General features: G+C 36.6%; 1 protein-coding gene across 6 annotated transcripts; it reads left to right on the top strand.

Moving 5' to 3' along the window:
• The first annotated feature begins 12,209 nt into the window (after positions 1–12,209).
• Positions 12,210–23,817, top strand: LOC125278667. Of its 6 annotated transcripts, XM_048207995.1 has the most exons (14): positions 12,210–12,347; positions 12,447–12,579; positions 12,662–12,812; positions 12,909–13,018; positions 13,857–14,782; positions 16,184–16,365; positions 16,581–17,574; positions 17,651–17,722; positions 17,856–17,995; positions 18,082–18,219; positions 20,615–20,763; positions 21,568–21,685; positions 21,799–21,912; positions 22,815–23,816. In XM_048207995.1, exons 1-13 carry the CDS (start codon positions 12,314–12,316, stop codon positions 21,907–21,909), a joined length of 3,258 nt encoding a protein of 1,085 aa, XP_048063952.1. In that variant the 5' UTR covers positions 12,210–12,313; the 3' UTR covers positions 21,910–21,912; positions 22,815–23,816. The 6 variants fall into 6 exon arrangements, with proteins under 6 accessions (XP_048063952.1, XP_048063953.1, XP_048063951.1 ...); XM_048207996.1 differs by lacking the exon at positions 21,799–21,912 and having other exon boundaries at positions 22,815–23,817; XM_048207994.1 differs by having other exon boundaries at positions 21,799–23,814.
• The last annotated feature ends 780 nt before the right edge of the window (positions 23,818–24,597 follow it).

The raw sequence follows: 24,597 nt of genomic DNA, 5'->3' as shown, positions 1-24,597 counted from the left end.
TTGACTGAAACTCTTCCCACACTGATCACATGTGTGTGGCTTCTCTCCAGTGTGAACTTTCATGTGATTCTTAAGATGTCCTCTTTGTGTGAAACTCTTCCCACATTGATCACATGTGAACGGCTTCTCTCCTGTATGAACTCTCATGTGATCCTTAAGATGTTGTTTCTTTGTGAAACTCTTTCCACACTGAGTGCAGGTTGTAGATTTCTTGGCTCTTTTCTTTAGAAATGTCTTTAGTTCTTCACTCTCATTGCTTTCTTCCATCAGGTCTGAAATGAGAGAGAAAAAGTCATTTAATTTTCAGTACATCAAAATAATCGAAAGAGAGAAATATGAAGTTAAAGGTCATAAAATTGAGACTTGCTGTGATTGACAACTGCTTTAAAATATTCAGATCATTTTGATGCAGAGTCCAGAATGAGTCAAGTATAACATTTTATTTTGCACAGATAAACGAGGAGAAAAGTTTGGTCAAGGCGTGTCCTGAGCTCTTTCTCTTTCTCTCCAGGGGGTTTTATTGTTTTATTGCAGGGTGTTTGATCTCAGCTTTTGTTTTAGCAGGAAAATCATTTAAAACATTAGATCATGCTTCTGTAGTGAAAACTATTAAATATATTTGATCAAAGACAAAATTATCAATTTTCAATTCACACTTATTTGTATAGCGCCTTTTCACAATACACCGTTTCAAAGCAGCTTTACAGGAAATGCATGTCAACATTATAATTTAGAATGATTTGTTATCAGGAGACTGTGTCCAAATGATCTAATGTGATATTAACAGCCATATTTTGACACCAACTTTTAGATTGATATTTAATTAATTTTCCTAAAACTGTGTAATTATTAAGGGGCGTTCACAGCAGACTTCTGCTTCCACTGACTTCCATTCATACACATGTGAATGTAAGACACCAGAAACACAAGATCAAGTGAAGTTTGTAGTAAAGTGGAGTAGATTGAATATTTTAAAATTTGAGTGATTATTATTTGTTATTTATCTTGACATTGCCGTGTCTGTAGAAAGTTCACATGCTCAAAGTCTAGACTGACTGCATCTTTAAATGTGTTATTATCAGTGTCCTACATGATTCACTCAACCCTGTTACTTCTGACATGATTTTCCTCCTTTCAAAACCACACAGGAAGTGACATCATCTGGGCTCTTTTCTACAGCATGATGGGAGGACAAGAAAATAATCTCAATCCATTGTCTCAGTTTTTACACAAATGAATGACTGCATTCATCAACCCTGTTACCAAAGTTACTGTAAGAAGAGATTTTGCTCAAGTTTCACTCACAACCCTGTCAGCCATTCTGGAAAGTTCATTTACTTTATACATTTTGGTGTTTACAGTTTATTCCTAAAATTAGCAATGTTGTAAACTGGATTGAAAATGCCTAAATTCTGGCAACACTCCTAGAAATTGTGAACCAGACATGAAATACAGGTAAAATAAATATTTAGTTTGATGTGATGTTGACAATCAATATGAGATTTCTCAAACTGAGTATTAAAAATTAACATTATGTATCATTTCATAGTTCAACTGTTTACCTAAATGTGCAGAAGTGCTTGAATCTTTCTGACATGAATGTTGTTCAGCATCATGAATGAATGAAGAATAAACACCAACCTCTTTGTTCTTCAGTATCTTCAGTGTGTTTCATTCTGCAGGGTTCTGGATCACTCATGTTCTCACTGTCCTCTTTAATAAACTCAGTCTTTGCAGATTTCAGCTCTTCCTGATGCTCTGATGCTCGTCCGATGGGAATATTCCAGCATTTATTGATGAACTGCTGTGGGAGGAGCTTCACTGATGATGTGACTGCTGAGGGAGGAGCTTCATTAAGTGAATTGCAGTGGGCGGAGCTTCACTGACTGAACTACAGATTGGTTGGAGGAGCTGATCTGCCCAAATCAAAAATAAATCAGTTACTGTGTTTGTTTTTATAGGGTTGAAATCCAGAAATCAAACTGTAGTGTCTGCATCAAATGAAATGGACAAAAGTGATTTTACATAGAAAATTCACTAAATGAAATGTGTCTGTTTAATGTTTCAAATTACTTTAGTGAAAACAAAATGTTTTAATGTGCCATTATCATTTACTGTAACTGATATATTTAATGCAAAAAGGAATCAGTTATTTTGACCTGTATTTAATAAAAATATATAAAAGAGTAAGAGATCATATTAAATTTAATTATATTTTAAATGATTAAAAACTTCTTGCTGACAAATTGGTGAAAACTGGTGGTTTGAAAGAAAGTGGCAAAGAATAAAGATTTAAAATGACAATTAAAGAGTATTTTGGGCTTCATTGTGATCCTTCAATACAGTGTTTGAATTTGTCATCAACTGATTCTCGTTCTAAATATGCCTGAAAAGTTTTATTTCTTTTTCTTTTCTTTTTTTAATTAATTTATTAATTATTTTTTGTGCAATTTTAACCCTTTTTGTATTTCACCCATAAACTACATGCATTCAAATTTTATATTGGTCTATCGTAAAGTAACTGATGCTAATTCAGAACTTTATTCTGTTTCTCCATTAAAATATTGACAGATATCTAGAAAAGTAGTAAAGAACAGTAAGAAAACAGTTAAAAGCACAAAGACAAAAATAATTGTTCATATTTGAGGTCCACAAATCCTCTCAGTCTGTTTACAGCAATGAAAGGAGCTTTAAGTGTCAATTCACAGCAGATCTGAAGACATCAGCATAATAAATGAGGTGAAAACAGGAACTATTGACATGAAATAAAGAGTGTTTTCAGCAGTTTCTCTGTTAATATTGATGATCCTCAGACTATCAACACTCATTCAACAAGACATTCACATCATCTCACTTTATTCTGAGTGTTTGCTGATAGAAACTGATTATTGGAGTCCTATAAACTGCTCTACTGAAAGACAATACTGTTATTTCTCACAACATGAAATGGATAAAACACCAATAATACAAAAACACACTAATGACACTCATCTTCATCAACCACTGCTGCTAAATAACTACAGCAATATAATATATATATGAACTGAAAGTTTGGTTTTCTAATAATAAGTACATTGATTGCAGTAGTGAAATTAGCTTTATCCAGCAATACTGGAGATGCTGTTACTCGTCCCTCGATCATTTATCTTCTACACTTAATGCAGTTCAGCATCTGAGGAAGCCTTTTACTCCACAGACTCCCATTCTGGTTTATATTTCTGAAAACTTTTATCTTTTTCTTTCACATGCTGGACTAATAACAGCTGCCATCATGAGCTACTCTCTGTAAAGTTAAACTTCCCACCACTGTCAACATCCCGTCTGGATGATCATGTGATGTATCAATAACCAATGACAGAGAGCTTTACTTAAACTGAGCCTCAAGACAGAAGCTCAACAAAATCTTAAGTCTGTGGCTGTTTTTGACGTTTCATATCAGGCCTCCTCCGATCACACTCCATCACAGTGAGAAAACAAGAAACTAATGTTAAATATTTTTATTTGAACAGACCAAACCATAATGTATCAGAATACACTCAGTGTACAGATAAACATTTTACTAAATAAAAACAAAACATTTAGTTTTAGATGAATTAATCTGATTAATTGCACAATGTGGTGATTAATTCATCGAATTAATCGCAATTTAATCACATGTCAAATTTGGCTGAGAAATTACCCCCAAGAGATATTACAAAAAAATGCTTTAAAATAATTTATTTGATTCAACATGAGGGTGAGTAAATGATAATTATTAATTATTAATATGGAAATATGATTTATTTATTGAAGTTATACTCATTCATTCAGGAATGAAGTAAATGGCTCTCTTTATGAGTGCACCACTAAATAATTGATTCAGCCGATTGATTCGCTCAAAACGCAGATTCATTCAGAAACAAAACGAAACACTGTTTAATAACAACATCATACTAAATTAAGAGTAAAACATTTATAATAGTTTTAGATGAATGATCATATTAATAAAAAACATGTTCCAGAAATTGACAAAGTAGTTCCTTATGCAATGATGTCCATTCAGTGAATGAAAGCTTTACAAAAATTGCAAATAGTTTAAGTAGAAATCTAAAATCTCTGAGTTTTTCTCTAAGTGAGATCTTTCCAGCAGGATTTGTGATTTGTCTCAGAGACGGGGAGAGTTTTCAGTTTCTGCACATAAAACTGTTACATGTTAAATCTCTAATTACTTTAACTTTATTTTACTTTATTATTACAATGATTGTTATCATAAAATAAAACCATGTTTCATAGTTATAGTTATTAAGCAGCAGTGGTTGATGAAGATGAGTGTCATTAGTGTGTTTTTGTATTATTGGTGTTTTATCCACGTCGTGTTGTGAGAAATAACAGTATTGTCTTTCAATAGAGCAGTTTATAGGATTTTCACACACATTGTGACTCCAATAATCAGTTTTGTAGGGCTCCGTTCGACAGATGTTACCAAATGGCTCTATCAGCCAGAGGCATGATTGAACAAAGCTTCATTTGGTCCAAAAGATCCATTTCCTGACAGGAAACGCCTAGCCTTGACAGAATTGATGACGTGACTTCTTTTAACAAAGGACTCTGTCTAAAGGGCGACTTAGCTCATCAGCAATAAACTAATCAGAACCCATCACGTGGATTTGATTACATTAAATCTATTGACTCTCTCACAAAACCCTCTTGTATTATCGGACGGAACAGGAAAACACCCATCAACGGAGACGAATCTGTCCTATCAATACCTCCCTTGTGTGAGCAATCCATCCTGACCCGATCACTCGTGACTCTGGTCAAAGTTTAAACTATGTTTAAGGACTCAATCTTGAAACTCAAAAGGGACAATTGTCGATTACTTAAAGTATCAACTATATCCAGAATAACATTTGCTATGATGTTATTACTAACATGTTGGATTCAATGCATTATGTGTTTGTGGGCATTTCTCAGATTAAGGGCCAAATTGGGTTGCTGCAATTTTGAAAATTAAAATTACAAATTTTACTAATTGGAATACATCAAATTATAAGTCCTTAAGTCAGGAACAACATTATGAGCTTGGTTGAGACCATAAGATAAGGGAATTTATGATTTTTTGCCATTTTCTTAATTATGTGAAGTAAATGTGTCATTACCATCACATCATTGAATATATGAAAAAAATAAAACTTAAATGATAAATCAGTGCTTTTAAAACATTTTGTGGTTTCACATGGAATCTGTTTTATCTTGAACTTAATGGGATTGTTGATTTTTACCTGCAAGATTAATTATAGTCATTTAAGTATCTACATTTCTGATTCATCAATCTACCCTGGCTTGGAATATAAGCTTATTTTATGTGAATGCCATATATCAAAACTTTTTAATACAGTGATCATTTAGACTGTCCAGCATTGTCAGAAATATATAATTGTAGGATGTTTTTGTAATTTATACATAATTTATTGGCAAAAATATGTATGGTGATGGTGATGACATTGCAGTTCTGGTAATGACAGTTTGTTGCGGTGATGACAAATCACTGATCATAAGCTATTGTAATTTAAGATCCTAAGTGACTTCAGACCAACAACAACAAAAAAGACCAGCTAGTAATCTGTTTAAACATCAAAACATAGTTTAATCTGATTATGGAAGACCAAACATGAACTGTGTTCCTTGTGAACAGGATTGGTTCAGTATAATTATAGTCTAAACAGACTATTTAATCATTTCATAGCCACGTTGAATAAAAACAAAAAACAAAACATGAAACAGGAGGGCAGTTAAGAACAGGTAAAACGCTGAAATAACACATTAGTCATGTTACGTACCCCAAACAACTAGAATCTAATCTGACACACGGACGAATTGTGTCTTACTTAAACTTTTTGTTCAACAATTGCTTAAAAAATGAAACACCACAAACATGTAATTGAATGAATGAATGAATGAATGAGGCATTTATATAGCGCTTTCACATGTACAACTGTACACCCAAAGCGCTTTACAATCATATCAGGGGTCTCTCCTCATCCACCACCAGTGTGCAGCATCCACTTGGATGATGCGACGGCAGCCACAGTACAACAGTGCCAGTGCGCTCACCACACACCAGCTGTAGGTGGAGAGGAGAGAGAGTGATAGAGCCAATTCAATGGATGGGGATTATTAGGAGGCCATGATTGGTAAGAGCCTATGGAGGGAATTTGTCCAGGACGCCGGGGTTACACCCCAACTCTTTACGAGAAGTGCCATGGAATTTTTAATGACCACAGAGAGACAGGACCTCGGATTAACGTTTCATCCGAAGGACGGTGCTTGTTACAGTACAGTGTCCCCATCACTATACTGGGGCATTAGGACCCACACAGACCACAGGGTGAGCACCCCCTGCTGGCCTCACTAACACCTCTTCCAGCAGCAACCTAGTTTTCCCAGGAGGTCTCCCATCCAGGTACTAACCAGGCTCAGCCCTGCTTAGCTTCAGTGGGCAACCAGTCTTGGGCTACAGGGTGATATGGCTGATACCAAATCTTCCACAAAACATTACTGTCACAGTTCCCGTGTCTCCCGGACTCCATTTCCCATCATCCTCTTGTCTCCACACCTGCACTCACTTCCTTCATCATCTCCCCATCAGCACTCATCACCTGCACCTGGACTCCCTCATCAGCACTGCCTATATAATGGACTCACTCCTGTCCGTTCTTAATGTTGTGTTACGTGAGTCATGCTATGTTCTATTATGTTCTATTCCTGGATTGCTAATAAAACCCATCCTTTGTGGATATCCGTACTCGCCTCATCTCTCCTGCAACAGCACCCGTAACAGAAGAACGGACCCTTCAAGCAACTGGATTTCCACAAAGTATGGATTTAATTCATGCCTCTGAGTCTCTTACTCCGTGCCTCTCACTCCAATGTCAGCGGCGGATCATCTCATAGGACTCTTGCAGGTAGGAGGAGGAAGAAGCCGGCCTGTCTCGAACCTGCTCCAGCCCTCTCCGAGCCAGTTTCTCCAGTCTCTGCCGAGCCAGTTTCTCCAGTCTCCGCCGAGCCCACTTCAGTACCAGTGGGGCTTCTTATTGTGTATGAGGGGATGGACTGGACCCCTCTTCAAGCCGCTGAGCCAGTAGCTCCAGCCCTTGTCGAGCCCTCTGCTCCAGCCGCCGCGCCAGTATCTCCAGCTGCCCACGAGCCCACTCTATTCCTCCGACTCCTTAAGTTTCTCCTCAGCGACCTTAATGATTTTTTTGGGGGGGCTAATACCCGTGGGTGGGGAGAATGTGGGCGGGGTTTCCAAGGCCCCTGACCCGCCATGGCAGCCCACGGCCAGGATCCATGGCGGCTTGGATCCATGGACTCGTCCTGGAGACCTCCGGTCATGTCCGTTCCTCTCCCTGCTCCGGCGTGAGGTCTCCAGGACGCCCACCCCCCCTCCCTGGTTGTTACATCTACGGCACGAGGATGCTCCTACCGGGAGGGGGAGGTACTGTCACAGTTCCTGTGTCTCCCGGACTCCATTTACCATCATCCTCTTGTCTCCACACCTGCACTCACTTCCCTCGTCATCTCCCCATCAGCACTCATCACCTGCACCTGGACTCCCTCATCAGCACTGCCTATATAATGGACTCACTCCTTTCACTCCCTGTCCGTTCTTAATGTTGTGTTACATGTGTCATGCTATGTTCTATTCCTGGATTGCTAATAAAACCCATCATTTGTGGATATCCGTTCTCGCCTCATCTCTCCTGCAACAGCACCCGTAACAATTACTCATTGAAAGATAATTTTCTATTTCTCTTTTTTCTCTGTCCTTAGCTCTCTTCCTTTGTTGATTAACTTTCCATTGCTTTTTTTTTTCATGTCTGTGTTCTTGCATGCTCAATAGGGAAATGGATTTCAAAGTTTATCTTCTACGATATCTCTTTCTCACTCTGCATATTTCTCAGGATCATCTTTCAGATGTTTTCTGTAAGATTTGGACCTTTGGGCAGCTGGTTTTGGAGCCATTTCACACCTAAACACAACAATTATAATGAATTAGTTTAGTATTCTAAAAACAAATGCATTACTTAATTTAAAATATAGTGACTTTTAATTGGTAAATATTAATTAATTTAAGATAACATATTCAACAATTTCTTTAAAGAACAGTATGTTTAATGTATCTGCAGTCATCACCACCACAACCTGTCATTACCAGCACAAGCTGTAATGTGCAAGCTAATGACTGTGCTAATGTTTTGTAAAAAAACTAGCCTTATTAGGTGATGACTTAAAGTGAGCTAGCTGTAATGTACACCATTTAAACTATTAAAGTGATAAAAATAATCCAAAAATGGTAAAAATACAGAAATACACTTTTGGTAATGACGCATAAAAAGTGTACATGCCCAACACAAAGAATAAAGAAACTATTTACCTTATTAGCATCAAGAAAGTCTTGCATGATGACCATTGCTCCACTGTGAAATTAGGTTGCAAGTGGCTACCAAATAAACTTTTGATGAAAAAAAGTAGGAAAGTGCCTTTAGCAGAGCGTGTTGGTAATGACGGCTACATGTAATGTACAGGTAGAAATGAAGCAAAATAAAGTACAAAATGCATTAAAATCTGTGCATTAGTTTATTAGTTCAGGTAAAAATAATCCAAAAATGTTTAATTTTTATTTATTATTTGTGATAAATAATGTTTGACAGGCTTGACATGTGAAAACTCTGGTGGCGGACAACACATAATGGTAATGACCACAAAACACCAATAAAATGTGTTAAAATCATTAGTAAGAGCAGCCATAAAAAACATGCTAGGCTTGTTTTTGTTTATACAATTAGTGGTGCTAAAATTTATTAGATTTAATTCGTTTTTAATAAAATTGCACCCTGTGGACAGAAATAGGCGGGAAATTTTCCCTGGACATATTCCTGTATGCATCTTCTTTCTCTTATAATCATTGTTTTTAATTAGGTCAGTCTAGTAATATGTGTGTAAGAAGTGTGTCATGTTTTGAGCTCTAAATACAGAGTTTATAATTCTCTGTATTCTGTGTGAATGAAACATTGAAATTGGTACCAAATAAACTTTTGGAAAATATTAAGAAACTTTTATGCAGAGCGTTTGGTAATGTTCTGCACGGCTAAACCATGAGACAGGTATCAATAGAAATGACGAGCAAAATAAAGTACAAAATGCATATCCGTAGCAACGGCTGCTTGGAATCTGTGCATGTAGTTTATTGCTGTCCGAACAAGTAATCAGGTAAGAAAAGAAATCAGTCAGAAATCGGTAATCAAGGTCATTGAAACCCGGTGCATAGCACCGCTTTTGACCACGGCGGAAAAGTCGCATTTTGATTCCTTGACCGGGGCTGATTTTCCATCTAACACCCGTTCAACTACAAGCTGCGCCGCTGATATTCGTCAGCCGTCATCCAATCCAAAACACTCTGTTTGACATAAAGAAGAAAACTGGCTTGACATGTGAAAACTCTGAAAGACAGCCAATGGCGGACAACACCAAAACACAGATCCGCTGTACGCGAGTCGCAGATACTTGGGGTTTCGAGTCTGACGACAGCACGAGGGCGTGGCTTGTTCGCAAAATCAAGGAGCATGCGCCGTTTAAAATCATTCCCGGAAGACCGCGAAAAACCATAGACAGTAAAAGAAAAACAGCTCCATAGAAAAAAACGTCGATAGGTTATTTTAAAGGTTTGTTTAATATTCTTGAACGGTCAAATTCATTGTTTATACTTTAGTGGTGCTAAAATTTATTAGATTTAATTCGTTTTTAATAAAATTGCACCCTGTGGACGAAATAGGCCTAATTATGGGAAATACCCTTGCTCACAGGATTCTTTCTCTTAAACATTGTTTTTAATTAGGTCAGTCTAGTAATATGTGTGTAAGAAGTGTGTCTGTCTCTAAATACAGTATAATTCTCTGTTTGGTGTGAAACATTGAAATTCGGTATCAGGAAAATATTAAGAAACATAAAGTTGTTAATCAAACAGATTTCTGCATATCACGTTAAATAGACAATGACGAGGCGTCAATCTCCGTAGCAACGGCTCATTGGAGGATTCCCTTAACGTTCCGACAAGCTAATGTCAGAAGCTGGAAGAAAAGAAATCAGTCAGAAATCGGTCAAAGTCAAGGTGGAGTAAACCCGGTACCGAAACGTTACCACGGCGGAAAAGTTGGGTCATTGAGAACATCCTTGACCGGGGCTTTTTCCATCTAACACCCGACTTCAACTACAAGTGCGCCGCTGATCATTCGTAGCCGTCACATCCAGACTCCAAAACACTCTGTAAACATCTGACCAAAGTCTCCAAAGAAGAAAACTTGCGCGCAACAACTTTAAAGCTTCCGCGCACCCACGAAGGGCTTTCCCGAGAAGACGTCACCTGAAAGACAGCCAATCCAAACGGGACTGCTGCACGCGAGTGATGTCTCAGGTTAGACAGCACGAGGGCGTGCTTGGCAAGGTCAAGGAGCATGCGCCGTTTACATGCTCCCGGAAGACCGCGAAAAACCATGACAGTAAAAGAAAAACTCAGAGAAAAAAACGTCCAGGTTATTTTAAAGGTGTTTAATATTCTTTTTTTTTTCCAAACATGGTCAAATGTCTTAAATAATTACAGTTAATTTGTCGAGTGAACGTCCTAAATGCTCACAGGATTCAAACACTGGTGTTTGGTGTTTCAGCGATTATATGTTAAGTGTCAGTGTTTTAACTACTCATTTTAACTGATGCTTATTACATATTGGTGTAATGTTTTATATGTTGCTGGTGTCAGTCCAAATGTTAGTCTCATGCTTGGTGTCTCAGTCCAAATGCTTGGTGTCTCAGTCCAAATGCTTGGTGTCTCAGGTTAGATGCTTGGTGTCTCAGTCCAAATGCTTGGTGTCTCAGTCCAAATGCTTGGTGTCTCAGTCCAAATGCTTGGTGTCTCAGTCTGCTTGGTGTCTCAGATGCTTGGTGTCTCAGTCTAGATGCTTGGTGTCTCAGTCCAAATGCTTGGTGTCTCAGGTTAGATGCTTGGTGTCTCAGTCCAAATGCTTGGTGTCTCAGGTTGATGAAAGAAGTCAGTGTTTCTCTCTTGTGGCATTCTAGTTCAGTGATGAGGTCAGATTTATTGGTGACGAAGCCAGACACTGTTTTTTAGATGTTCAGCACTTTAAAACAATCAGGGAGCCATTCTGTGCCAGAAGACTTAGGAAGATGGTCTGTAAGGAAAGACTAGGGGAGAACATTGTGCATTTGAATAGACTTTTGAACTTCAAATTATATATTATAAGATATAATACTCTAATATGATATTATATGATATGATATGATATATGATATACACATATAGTATTTCTGGTCTGGTCTGCCTCTGCCATTATGCACAGGAAACAGGACCTAAAAAAATTAAAAAAAAATCTATTAATGTGAAAACAGATTATTCTTATATCATATTGTATATGCACTTCAACCGAGTTTTCAATAATTCAAATTTATAAAGGCTATAATAATAATAATAAATAATAATAATAAAAAAAAAAAATAATAATAATATATTAGAAAACATCTAACCTGAGACACCAAGCATCTAACCTGAGACACCAAGCATCTAGACTGAGACACCAAGCATCTAACCTGAGACACCAAGCATCTAGACTGAGACACCAAGCATCTAACCTGAGACACCAAGCATCTAACCTGAGACACCAAGCATCTAACCTGAGACACCAAGCATCTAGACTGAGACACCAAGCATCTAACCTGAGACACCAAGCATCTAGACTGAGACACCAAGCATCTAGACTGAGACACCAAGCATCTAGACTGAGACACCAAGCATCTAGACTGAGACACCAAGCATCTAACCTGAGACACCAAGCATCTAGACTGAGACACCAAGCATCTAACCTGAGACACCAAGCATCTAACCTGAGACACCAAGCATCTAACCTGAGACACCAAGCATCTAGACTGAGACACCAAGCATCTAACCTGAGACACCAAGCATCTAGACTGAGACACCAAGCATCTAACCTGAGACACCAAGCATCTAACCTGAGACACCAAGCATCTAACCTGAGACACCAAGCATCTAGACTGAGACACCAAGCATCTAACCTGAGACACCAAGCATCTAGACTGAGACACCAAGCATCTAGACTGAGACACCAAGCATCTAGACTGAGACACCAAGCATCTAGACTGAGACATCACGCATTGAAGTGCACATACAATATATGATATAAGAAGAATCTGTTTTCACATTTCATTTCATACATTTTTTTAGGTCCTCTGTTTCCTGTGCATAATGGCAGAGGCAGACCAGACCAGAAATACTCTAGGTAAGCTTATAATATTTAAAGTTCAAAAGTCTATTCAAATGCACAATGTTCTCCCTTAGTCCTTCCTTACAGACCATCTTCCTAAATTTTTTGGAACAGAATGGCTCCCTGATTGTTTTAAAGTGCTGAACATCACAGAAAACACAGTGTCTGGTTTCGTCACCAATAAATCTGACCTCAGCACTGTACTAGAATGCCACAAGAGAGAAACACTGACATCTTTCATTGTTTGGTAAGAATGACAATAAGAGATGTTTTGGTTGCTTTTATAGAACTGAAGATTATTATTATAATTTCTTGTCTTTTCATTGTAGGTCTGATGATAAAAGAAAGAAAGAAAAAGGGCCACATCGTCTGGTTTGGCAGGTGGAAGATTTGTCAGAGGATGTACCACTTTCTGTCACAAACAGAATAATTCATTGCTGTCAGCATGGCAATCCGCGAAAGAATTGCAAAACTCAGGAGGTAAGATTTAGGGGATTTCTTTTGTTTCATAGGTAAACTATAATGCACAATTTACCAAAGCATACTTTTCTATTAATACTTTTGCATACATTTCAGCTCTTTTCAGAAGATGAACATATATATTCTGGCAAAAGAAAGAGAATGTACATTCAAACAACCAAAAAAGTTGGCTGCACAGCCAAGCTTTTTATTAGGTACATTAGAAGGTAAGCAACATTGCATCTGTACAATAAGGTTGAAAAAAAACCTTTAATATTTGAATAGCCTAATTGCATTACTCTAGAAATATTTTAAAACACAAAAATACTTATTCTGTATTAAGTTAACAGCATGTTTCTTTACCCACTGATAGGTTTAATGTATAAACTTGAAGAGAAATACATTGAATTCAAATTTATTTAGGGGTCAACCAAAGGTTAGTCAACAAGAAGAGGCTTAGTCAACAAAAGTTTAATTGGTTTAATATGTGCCGATAGATGATAGTTTTGTGTGTCGATAGTCAGAGATATGTTGTTTAAAGGCAAGGCAAAATGGCATTGTTGTTCATCAGCATTTTGTTTTGTTTCCTTAGCAGTGTTTTTCTCACACAACCTCAGTATAAATTTCAGGGCAAATGAACTACCGTTTTTTAGCAAACTCGATGGATGTCCTGAGAAATCTGAATGCGATAGTCTGTGATTGCTGGTGTATTATTCTGATGCTTCTCCTCGTGTTTTTTTTACCTACCCGAGCTACTGTTTGCGCACTAATTTTCGACATGTTCATCAAAGATGGTATCTGACAAAAAAAAACAACATAAAAGTGAAGTTGACTTGAATAGGGTTTTTATAATAAGTTAAAACTATATTAACAAATAAAAAATTAAAAGACATACGATTATACATGGTGCACTACTCTCACCTAAGCCTATGCTACTCTTACATCCTACATCATACGTCGGGTCTGAGGTCACTCTTCGGCCAAACTCAAACTTGCGTTTGGCCGTTGCCGGAAGCCTGGGATTGTAGTTTTTCTTACAAAAAAAAAAAATCTTTTTTTTTCCAGATTTGACAAATTCAGCATTGAAAAAGGAGCTTCTAAAGTGAGGAAACAAATGATTATGGACACTCTGAAAGCAGCTCTACAGAAAAATGAAGCAGAGTCATCTGAAATTATTCACATCAACTTGCCACTTGAGACAGCTCACCAACACCACAAGATTTCGGCAGAAAGTGCATACACAAGAAATATCCACCCTCTTGTGAAGAAGAAAATTCAAGAGTATGTGTCATTAGGCATTACTTCTGTGCCTTTCCTTAAAAAAGTGCTTCGGCAATTTGTGAACACTGAACTCTCCGCTTCCGATTGTGTCCTCCCAAAGTCACATGATCAGTGCTACTTTCCATCTAGCCATACTATTCAAAATCATGTGCATTTGTCTTTAGTCGCAGGAAGGTACTCTGGTCTTGATCAGCTTAATTTGGAAGAAAAGCTCAAGAAATGGAAAGATGACGACCCTAGTGCACATTTTTATTTCAGAAAATGCTCAGAAGCCCAAATCATGGACAATAAAGTATCGCAAGATGTTGATTGTGTGAAAAGGGAAGAAAAGGAGTCCATTCAGAACACATTTTTATTTGTGCATCAGTCCCAAGAACAGCAGAGACTTCTGAAACGGTATGGAGACATGGTTCTCCTGGACGCCACATACCGAACGACAAAATATGCCTTGCCACTTTTTCTAGTTGTTGTCAGGACAAATGTTGGCTACAAACCTGTTGCAGAGTTCATCTGTGAAAATGAATCCACCATGGCGATCTCTGAGGCCTTGTCTTTAATAAAAAAATGGAATGATGCCTGGAATCCAAAATATTTCATGACTGATTATTGTGAACAAGAATACCAGGCACTTCAATTGGTTTTCCCACATGCTCAAAAATACCTGTGTTCTTTCCATCGAGAGCAAGCCTGGATTCGCTGGACAAGAGAAAGTAAGAATACTCTTTCTCTTTTCTTTTTCTCTTTCTCTCTTTCGAATGTCTAGCCCTATATATATATATATATATATATATATATATATATATATATATATATATATATACTTTTTTTCAAATCAGTATATCATAACTCAGTTAACTGAGGCACCAACAATTGTAACCCTAATTTTGGGGTGTTGATAACAGTCACAGACATGTTGCTCATTTTTGAGGACATTTTCAAATTCAGTAATTTTGTTTTCTGTGCTGCTAAGTGCAAAGTTCACTATTTGGGCACTGAAATAATTCAGAAATCAAATCTCAACTCATTTCAAATGTGTCTACATTAAGTATATAGCATATAATTTGCCCCACACAAAATTAGTTTTTTAATTTACATTGCAGTAATTAATATTAAACAAAATACTAAGTGAAATTATATATATATATATATATATATATATATATATATATATATATATATATATATACACATACATATATACATACATATATACATACAAAAGTTTGGAACCACTAAGATTTTTAATGTTCTTAAAAGAAGTTTCGTCTGCTCACCAAGGCTACATTTATTTAATTAAAAATACAGTAAAAACAGTAATATTGTGAAATATTATTACAATTTAAAATAACTGTTTTCTATTTGAATATATTTCACAAAGTAATTTATTCCTGTGATGGCAAAGCTGAATTTTCAGCATCATTACTCCAGTCTTCAGTGTCACATGATCCTTCAGAAATCATTCTGATATGATGATCTGCTGCTCAAGAAACATTTAATGTGTACAATTGTACAAAATATTTGTGTACAATATTTTTTTTCAGGATTATTTGATGAATAGAAATTTCAAAAGAACAGTGTTTATCTGAAATCTTGAGCAGCAGATCAGCATATTAGAATGATTTCTGAAGGATCATGTGACACTGAAGACTGGAGTAATGATGCTGAAAATTCAGCTTTGATCACAGGAATAAATTACTTTGTCAAATATATTTAAATAGTATACAGTTATTTTAAATTGTAATAATATTTCACAATATTACTGTTTTTACTGTATTTTTAATTAAATAAATGTAGCCTTGGTGAACAGACGAAACTTCTTTTAAAAACATTAAAAATCTTAGTGGTTCCAAACTTTTGGACTGTACTGTATATATATAATATATTAGTATTACTTTTTTTAAATGAACAAATATATTTGTCATTTGGTTTTTTTTTTCATATAATTTTAGCTGTTATACGATGAAGAACTTTTCCTACAAAGAAATGTGTGTAATAGAAAAGTACTGATATCATGTGGAAACATTCACGTTAATTTATTTAACTGGACAACGCTACAAATTATGTGTGTATTAAACAGTAATAGTTGTAACATTTTAATGTACCTGTTGCAGGCAAGAACCAACTCTCTGATCAGGATCGCAGTGAACTTCTTGGCCTCCTTCGTAGTGTAGCATCTGCACATGATGGAGAAACATGTGAGGCAGCGATAAGTAAGCTCAGGGACAGTGTCTTGTATAAGAGTAACACAGCTGTTCGAAACTATGTTGAGAAAAGGTGGCTCAATATTAAAGAGGTAGGGGTTACAACAGTGTCACCTTGAGAATATTTTTTTTTGATGTCTGTGCATTGTGTCACAGTGGGAATTATAATTAATTGTAGTGCTTTTATGTACAATGACAGTAAAGGTATTTTTTATGTAGTGTAAAGGGAGATCAGAAAGGCTTTTTTTTGCTTGTTACTTGTAACTAGATTTAAAAGATTATTATTTTATTTTATTTTTTTCCCCAGAGGTGGTGCAGAGGATTCTCCCCTCATGGATTTAATGTATCTGTAACCACAAACAATGGCATTGAAGCAATGAACAACTCCTTGAAGAGCTTTTACCTGAAGATTTCGGGTACTAAAACAGTATCATCTTTGGTTGAAATGATTGTTACTGAATTCATCCCAGAGCAGCTCCTCTCATATGCTAAACTTAATTACATGTACAGCAGTCAACACAGAGTATACAGTGGTGATGTTCCTGAGTTCCTCTGGGACCGTCCAAGATCTTTTGTGCAACATTGCCTGAAAAACCTAGAGGCAGCTTGTTACTGTACCTCCCAACAGGTTCAAGAGCAGAGAAAGGGGCTTTATAAAGTCCAGAGTGAGCACTCATGTGAATGGTACACAGTGGATCTCGGAGACAAAGACTGTTTTCCGTCATGTGAATGCAGATCTTTTAATTCCACTTTTTTACCCTGCAAGCATTTTTTTGCTGTTTTCAAACACACTGACAACTCATGGTACTCATTGTGCCCAGATTACATCAGCAGTCCTTATGTCACTCTTGACTCGGATGTTGTGTCAAGTCAAAAACATTTGGAGGTGAAGGAAGTGATTGACAAGGACACTACTGTCTGCACCAATAGCTTTGTGGGCAGCGCGCCAACATGTAAGGAAAATACTGTACATCCTGTTGCCATAGACTGTTGTGACATTCAGTGCTTGAAGACAGACATGGAGGCAAATGAAGTTTCCACTGCACAGTGTGCCCTTAGAGAGAAATTAAAAATTCTCCAGGATCTATCATACATATGCATGGATCATGAGTTGTTACGTAATGCAACTGCAGTCATTCATGAACTTGCAGGAAAGATGAAATGCTCTGTCCCAAAAGAAGACTTACTACCACTTCTAAGTAACCAAGATGACATAAAACTGAAACTTCGTGTACTTCCACCACAGAAAAGAAAAGGAAAGGTGAAAGCCAAAAAAAGGAGAATTGAGAAAAGAATCAGTGGTAAGGTGACTAAGGGAAGGAATGCTTTCTGCATCCATGTTAAGTCACCATTCAATGCAAATTTTTTATGTTGTAGGTGACACAGGGAACCAGTCTGGTTCTTCGAAAGAGAACTTGCTTACAGACTGCACTACAATAGGTTTGCCAGGTGAGTAGTATGTTCAAGTTATACATTGATTAGTATGTTCAAGTTATACATTGATTATACTGCAACTACAGTAATGGCAATAATTTAAGGTGTTATTGCAATGTGAAATTTAAAATATGGTATTATTTGACAGAGGCTGAGACACTTCTGGCAGAGCTGATCAAGTATGACATTGCTGAGGTAGAAAGTGGAGTTAGGTTGTCTGTCTGTGGACAGATGTTAGAGAGCAGGGATTTTAAATCTCTGAAACATCCTCACTGGTTAAATGATAAGGTAGAATTAGGTATTAAGATAGGTTAAAAGGGAAGAATAGGGTTGATAAAGTCTTCAAAACTAAATTTCTTTACTGTTTGTCACAGGTGATAAATGCATACTTGGACACGTTGACACTCGAAAACAACACAGAGGCCAACACTGGAAACTTCTGTTTCAATATTTCTACATACATGCCTCTGCTTTGGGAACGTGACCAATTTGATGACTGGATGTTTAAAAAGGTGATTATGACTAATGTAACTCCTACAATATTTATATGTTACTGTGTTTAAAGGGATAATTCACTCAAAACAAAATTGTCAGTACTCAACCTGTATGAGTTTCTTTCTTCTGATGAACACAAAAGAAGATATTTTGAAGAATGTTTGTAACTGCTGACGGTAGCCATTGATTTCTACTATGGATGTCAATGGCTACCATCAGCAGTTACAAACATTCTTCAAATTATCCTCCGTTTAGCTCAACAGAAGAAAAATCTCATAGGTTTGAACACTTTAAAATAAAAAATTATCTCAAGCTTTACTTACCCTCAAACCATCCTAGGTGTATATGACTTTCTTCTTTCTGATGAACACAGTCGGAGTTGTATTAATAAATATCCTGACGCATCCAAGCTTTATAATGGCAGTGAATGGGATTAACAAGTTTGACTTTGAGGCTCAAGAAAGTGCATCCATCCACCATAAATGTACTCCACACAGATCTGGGGGGTTAATAAAGGCCTTCAGAAACTAAGAAATATGTCTGTGTAAGAAAAATATCCAAAATATCCTCGTCACAAAGGCTCGTTGATGCACGTGCGGAGTGAAGGCTGGCCCGTGTGGTCTGATCCAACAGATGAGCTACTGTAGTTCAAATTGCTCAAGAAGTTAATGCTGGTTCTGATAGAAAGGTGTCAGAATACACAGTGCATCAGTTTGTTGAGTATGGGGCTGCATAGCTGCATGCTGACCCCTGTCTACCACCGGAAGAGCCAACAGTGGACACGTGAGCATCAGAACTGGACCATGGAGCAATGGAAGAATGTTTTCTTTTACATCACATGGATGGCCGGGTGAGTGTGCGTCACTTACCTGGGGAACTCATGGCACCAGAATGCACTATGGGAAGAAGTCGGTGGAGGCAGTGTGATGCTTTGGGCAATGTTCTGCTGGGAAACCTTGGGTCCTGCCATCCATGTGGATGTTACTTTGACACGTACCACCTACCTAAGCATTGTTGAGACCATGTACACCCTTTTAAGGAAATGGTATTCCCTGGAGGCTGTGGCCTCTTTCAGCAGGATAATGCTCCTGACACAAAGCAAAAATGGATCAGCAATGGTTTGAGGAGCACAACGAGTTTGAGTTATATGATTATTGAGGTATATTATATGAAGGTATATTATATGAAGGTATATTGTACGATTATATGAATGAATGATTCCACCAAAACAGCTCGTCTTTGTAAAATGGCACATCTTTTTACATTAAAGGGTTAGTTCACCCAAAAATGAAAATTGTCATCATTAATTCAGCCTGTTGTTGTATGAAACCTGTATAAATTTCTTTGTTCTTTTGAACACAAAGGAAGATATTTTAAGGAATGTGTTAAACTGAACAGTTTTGGGGCACCATTGACTTCCATAGTAGTTTTTTTTTTCCTGCTATGGAAGTCAATGGTGCCGCAAAGTTGCCTGGTTACAAACTTTAATCAAAATATCTTCCTTTGTGCTCAACAGAAGAAAGAAATGTATGTGTTTGGAACAACATGAGGGTGAGTAAGCTATGCTAAGCTATGAGTATATGATGACAGAATTTTCATTTTTGGGTGAACCCTCCCTTTAATGTAAAAAGATGTGCCATTTTACGCAGACGAGCTGTTTTGGTGGAATCATTCATTATATATTAGACATTTTATTTTTTCTTATTACAAAACTTAAAGGAACATTCCACTTTTTTAAAAATAGACTCATTTTCCAACTCCCCTAGAGTTAAACAGTTCATTTTAGTTCGGTACCACTTGAATCATTGAATCATTGAATCTGATTAGACCGTTAGCATCTCGCTCAAAAATGACCAAAGAGTTTTGATATTTTTCCTATTTAAAACTTGACCCTTTCTTGTAGTTACATTGTATACTAAGACTGATGGAAAATGAAAAGTTGTAATTTTCTTGGCTGATATGGCTAGAAACTATATTCTCATTCTGGCGTAATAATCAAGGAACTTTGCTGCCGTACCATGAGTGCAGCAGGCACAATGATATGGTTGTGACCCCCTGCATTCACAGGGAGCGTGCCTTGCAACCATAGAGACATTTGTGAGACACTGTGTAATATCATTGCACCTGCTGCACCCATGGAGAACACAGTTCCTTGATTATTACGCCATGAGAATTAGTCTCCACATAGCAAGCTGAAAGTTTGCCAACCCGGAGATCGGCTGAATGGATTCAAAACGGTAAAGCTCAACTGTTTAACACATTTTCAAAAAAAGTAGTGTTCCTTTAAGTAAAACTAAATTGTTTAACCATTATGAATAAAAATGAATGAATGCATAGAAAGAAATTCACCTAAACATGAATGTTATCTCAACAGTATGCCACTTTTTTTTTCTTGTTGTCTTTTATTTTAAGGTGGCATTCTCCCAAATGAAGTGGATTTTCCTTCCAATCCATTTGAGCAACAATCACTGGATTCTTCTGGTAGCTGATGTTCCGAATATGGAAGTATCAATACTGGACTCAAAGTTAGGAAACCATGTCATGTATGTTGATATGTGGAGGTAAGATGTAGAATTTTTACAAATTGAGTAATGTTACTGTACATGTTTTTCTTTTAATCATAGTATGTTGTAGTGTCATATTGTACATATTTTACTCTTCACTCCAACAGAATTAAGTTCTGCTTGTTTATCGGCCATCATATTGATCTTTTAAGGGCTTTCGCATTGGGCACGTTTGTTGAGGTCTGTGTGTGTCGTCATCGGCTAAAAAACACATGCCCAAGTTACTTTACTTCCTGTACAAATGCGAACCTGAGTTGCTTTCATATTCACATGAATCATACCATAGATTATGAATGAATGAATAGATGAATGAATGAGGCATTTATATAGCGCTTTCATATGTACTACTGTACACCCAAAGCGCTTTACAATCATATCAGGGGTCTCTCCTCATCCACCACCAGTGTGCAGCATCCACTTGGATGATGCGACGGCAGCCACAGTACAACGGCGCCAGTGCGCTCACCACACACCAGCTGTAGGTGGAGAGGAGAGAGAGTGAAAGAGCCAATTCAATGGATTAGTCCTACAGTGATTAGTTCCAGTGCTACAGAACTCTCTGAGCTCAGACCACCTCGTACAGGTAGTGTCAGGTTCAGTACCCTAGTGTGCTCCAGGGTCTTATGACAGATTTCACATTATCAATTTTTCATGCGACCAGTGCTCTGTTTAGAATTGAACTGCCAGTGTGAAAGCACCCTTAGATGTAATCTAAAGTTGAACTAGGCCAAATTATGGAAACATTAGAAATACTCAATTTAACCTTGTAAATAATTGAATGCATTCCACTTATTTTCTCAGAAGGTATATGGCTGTGAGGTACAGTCATACTAATGAATTGGGAGGATTCTGGGAATATGGTGGTCTCTGCTCTGCACCACAAAACGATTCCAGCAGTTGTGGGGCTTTTGTTCTACTGGTAAGGCATCACAAAGCTTCATAGCCACAACTTGTTTCTTTGTGCAACATTTTCTTTTGAATACATAAATGGACTTTAATATGACATTAAATATTTTTCATTTATCTGTCCAGAATGCTCTTGCCCTGACGAGAGGCATCAGTCCAAGCCAGCTGACACAACGCCATGCAGTGGAAATGAGGAAGTTTGTGTACCACAAGCTCAAACAAAATGCATTATGTTAAAGGGTTAGTTCACCCAAAAATGAAAATTCTGTCATTAATTACTCTATTTATGATATTTTTGATCAAATCTGAGAGGTTTCCTATTCCCAAGAGAAAGCTACATAATTACCACATTCATTGTTGCAAACTCCTCACCTTTCAGTGACAACTCACCTTTTTGAGATCAAAATAGGTCACTTATGGGATTTGCATAGATCTAATGTGTTTTTGTGGGTGGGGGGTCTGAGATGTGGAAACTTTTGAGGTCTGAGATGTGGCAACAGTGAAAGGAGAGAGAGGGCAAACAGTTTAGCTCTAATCAGCCAATATTGTCTTAAATAGCCATAGCACTTCATCTTTTTATAACATGAGGTTTTGACTAAATGTAGCCTATTCAATCTTGATTTTGGTGAAATGTTGCAACAATTTTTTTGTGTGCGCGAGTAAAATTACAGTTTTGAAAATCTGTTTGGAGCATGCCCCTGCCCTAATTTTCTAACTTTTTTCCCCTTACCTGTTTGCATCCCTGAGGTCCAGAGAAGAAGTAAAAACATAATAGACATAAAAACTAAAATAGTCAACATGACTACAGTGGTTCAACCTTAATGATATGAAACAAAAATAATGACTTTATTTAATTTCTTCTCTTACCTGTCAGTCTCCTACTCTGTATATGTTGTAGAGACAGAGCAGTGTTTCCGGGTTCTACGCCAGAACGCCGGCTCATTATTGGTCTGCCTCATTATCACACATGCGTTGTGTTGCTAATGTGAAGAACTGATGTAGAACCTGAAAGCGCTGCACTGTCATTACAACTGTCTTTATAATTAATGAGAGAAATTTCATTTTTGGGTGAACTAACCCTTTAATATTTGTTCTTTTCTGCCCTTGAGTGCTTTTCCTACTTTTTACTTTCACTTTCATAGTGTCACTGCACCTGACCCTGTGTTTCCTGTTTCGTCATTGACCCAGTCTCCAATGTGTTTGCTGTACCGTGGCATAAAATTGGAGTCAAGACGCAACTCGCAAGGCCTTCTGTTGTGTTATAGCCTCTATCTGTGTTTTCTAGGGACCTTCCAATTTGTTACTCATTTGTAATGTGTTATAACTTTTTTGCATATGTGTAAATGGTATATATTCTTATTTCTATTTCTTCATTTTAAACATATTTTTTCCCTTCTCATGCTATTTTCATACCCTTGCATATTGTAAATAAATCATTTGCTTATTCAGACTTGTGTCCTTTCCTTGTACACATCACCTGGTTATGACATATTTGTGTATGTGTCTCCTCCCAAGTTTAATGTTACAACCCTTTATCCTTTGATTCATCACCATCGGGGTCGTAACAGTTAGTTTTGTGTTCCAGGAATAACAGAGGGTTACTTAAGTTTCATTGAGTTTGTTCTCTGGGTGCATATAAATGAATTGCATTCCAAATAACAATTTAACCACACAAAATGCTCTTGTGTTTGTATTAACATGCAAATTGTGTAAACTTGATTACCTTTAGATATGTTACTGAACACCATGTATTATTTTGTACTATGAATTTGTGTGAGAGACCAGTGAAGAGTGCATGTTTAACATTTTATTTAAACATCTATAAATGCCTCCTAAGCTAATAGATGTAATTGACACATTTAACTGCTTTATATAAACTTTTACTTTTGAATAAACAGTCCTTTTTAGAAATAAAATGGTAATATAGTTAAGATTTATTACACTGTCATTTGAAGACATCACACCAGTGAAATACAATTGATCTCAAATTACACTATAAAAAATGTAAGCTGTGTTAAAGGGATAGTTCACCCAAATATAAAATTGTCATTTAATCACCCTCAAGTTGTTCTAAACCTGTGTAAGAGTTTCTTTTGTTGAACACGAGAAAATGGGTTACCAGCATTCTTGTTCAACAGAAGAAATAAAGTCACAGGTTTAAAGGTGTTTAAATTTTCATTTTTTGGGTAAACTATGTCTTTAAGCAAGTCTCTCTCTCTCTCTCTCTCTCTCTCTCTTTCTATATATATATATATATATATATATATATATATATATATATATATATATATATATATATATATGTGTGTATGTATGTATATATGTATATATATATATATATATATATATGTGTGTGTGTGTGTGTGTGTGTGTGTGTGTGTGTGTCTTTGGAAACTACTTTGACTTTGTCTCTTATGCTCATTAAGGCTGCATTTATTTCATAATAAATACAGAAAAACCAATAACATTGTGAAATATTATTACAATTTAAAATTATGGTTTTCTATTTTACTATACTTTAAAATATAATTTATTCCTGTGATGGTAAAGATGATTTTTCAGCATCATTACTGCAGTCTTCAGTGACACATGATCTTTCAGAAATCATTCTGATATGATGATTTAACAGTTGTGCTGCTTAATATTATTTTATAACCTGTGAGACATTTTCAGGATTCTTTGATGAATAAAGTTTAAAAAAATATTTTTTTTTAATAAATTAATACTTTTATTCAGCACGGATGTGTTAAATTGATAAAAAGTGATAGTAAAGATTTATATTGTTAGAAAATATTTATATTATGAATAAATGCTGTTCTTTTTAACCTTTTATTCATCAATGAATCCTGAAAAATGTATCACAGGTTCCAAAAAAATATTAAGCAACACAACTGTTTCCAACATTGATAATAAATTAGCATATTA

The sequence above is a fragment of the Megalobrama amblycephala genome, linkage group LG11, assembly GCF_018812025.1.
Source record: "Megalobrama amblycephala isolate DHTTF-2021 linkage group LG11, ASM1881202v1, whole genome shotgun sequence".
Lineage (NCBI taxonomy): Eukaryota > Metazoa > Chordata > Actinopteri > Cypriniformes > Xenocyprididae > Megalobrama > Megalobrama amblycephala.
Note: the sequence above shows the minus strand (reverse complement) of the source record. Positions and strands in the feature narration are given on the sequence as shown.

Excerpts from the sequence above, each read along its gene's own strand:
- LOC125278667 (XM_048207995.1), top strand. The coding sequence starts at position 12,314 with ATGGCAGAGGCAGACCAGACCAGAAATACTCTAG. Across the intron at positions 13,019-13,856 it reads TTTATTAGGTACATTAGAAG|ATTTGACAAATTCAGCATTG; the intron begins GTAAGCAACATT and ends TTTTTTTTCCAG. Across the intron at positions 14,783-16,183 it reads GATTCGCTGGACAAGAGAAA|GCAAGAACCAACTCTCTGAT; the intron begins GTAAGAATACTC and ends TACCTGTTGCAG.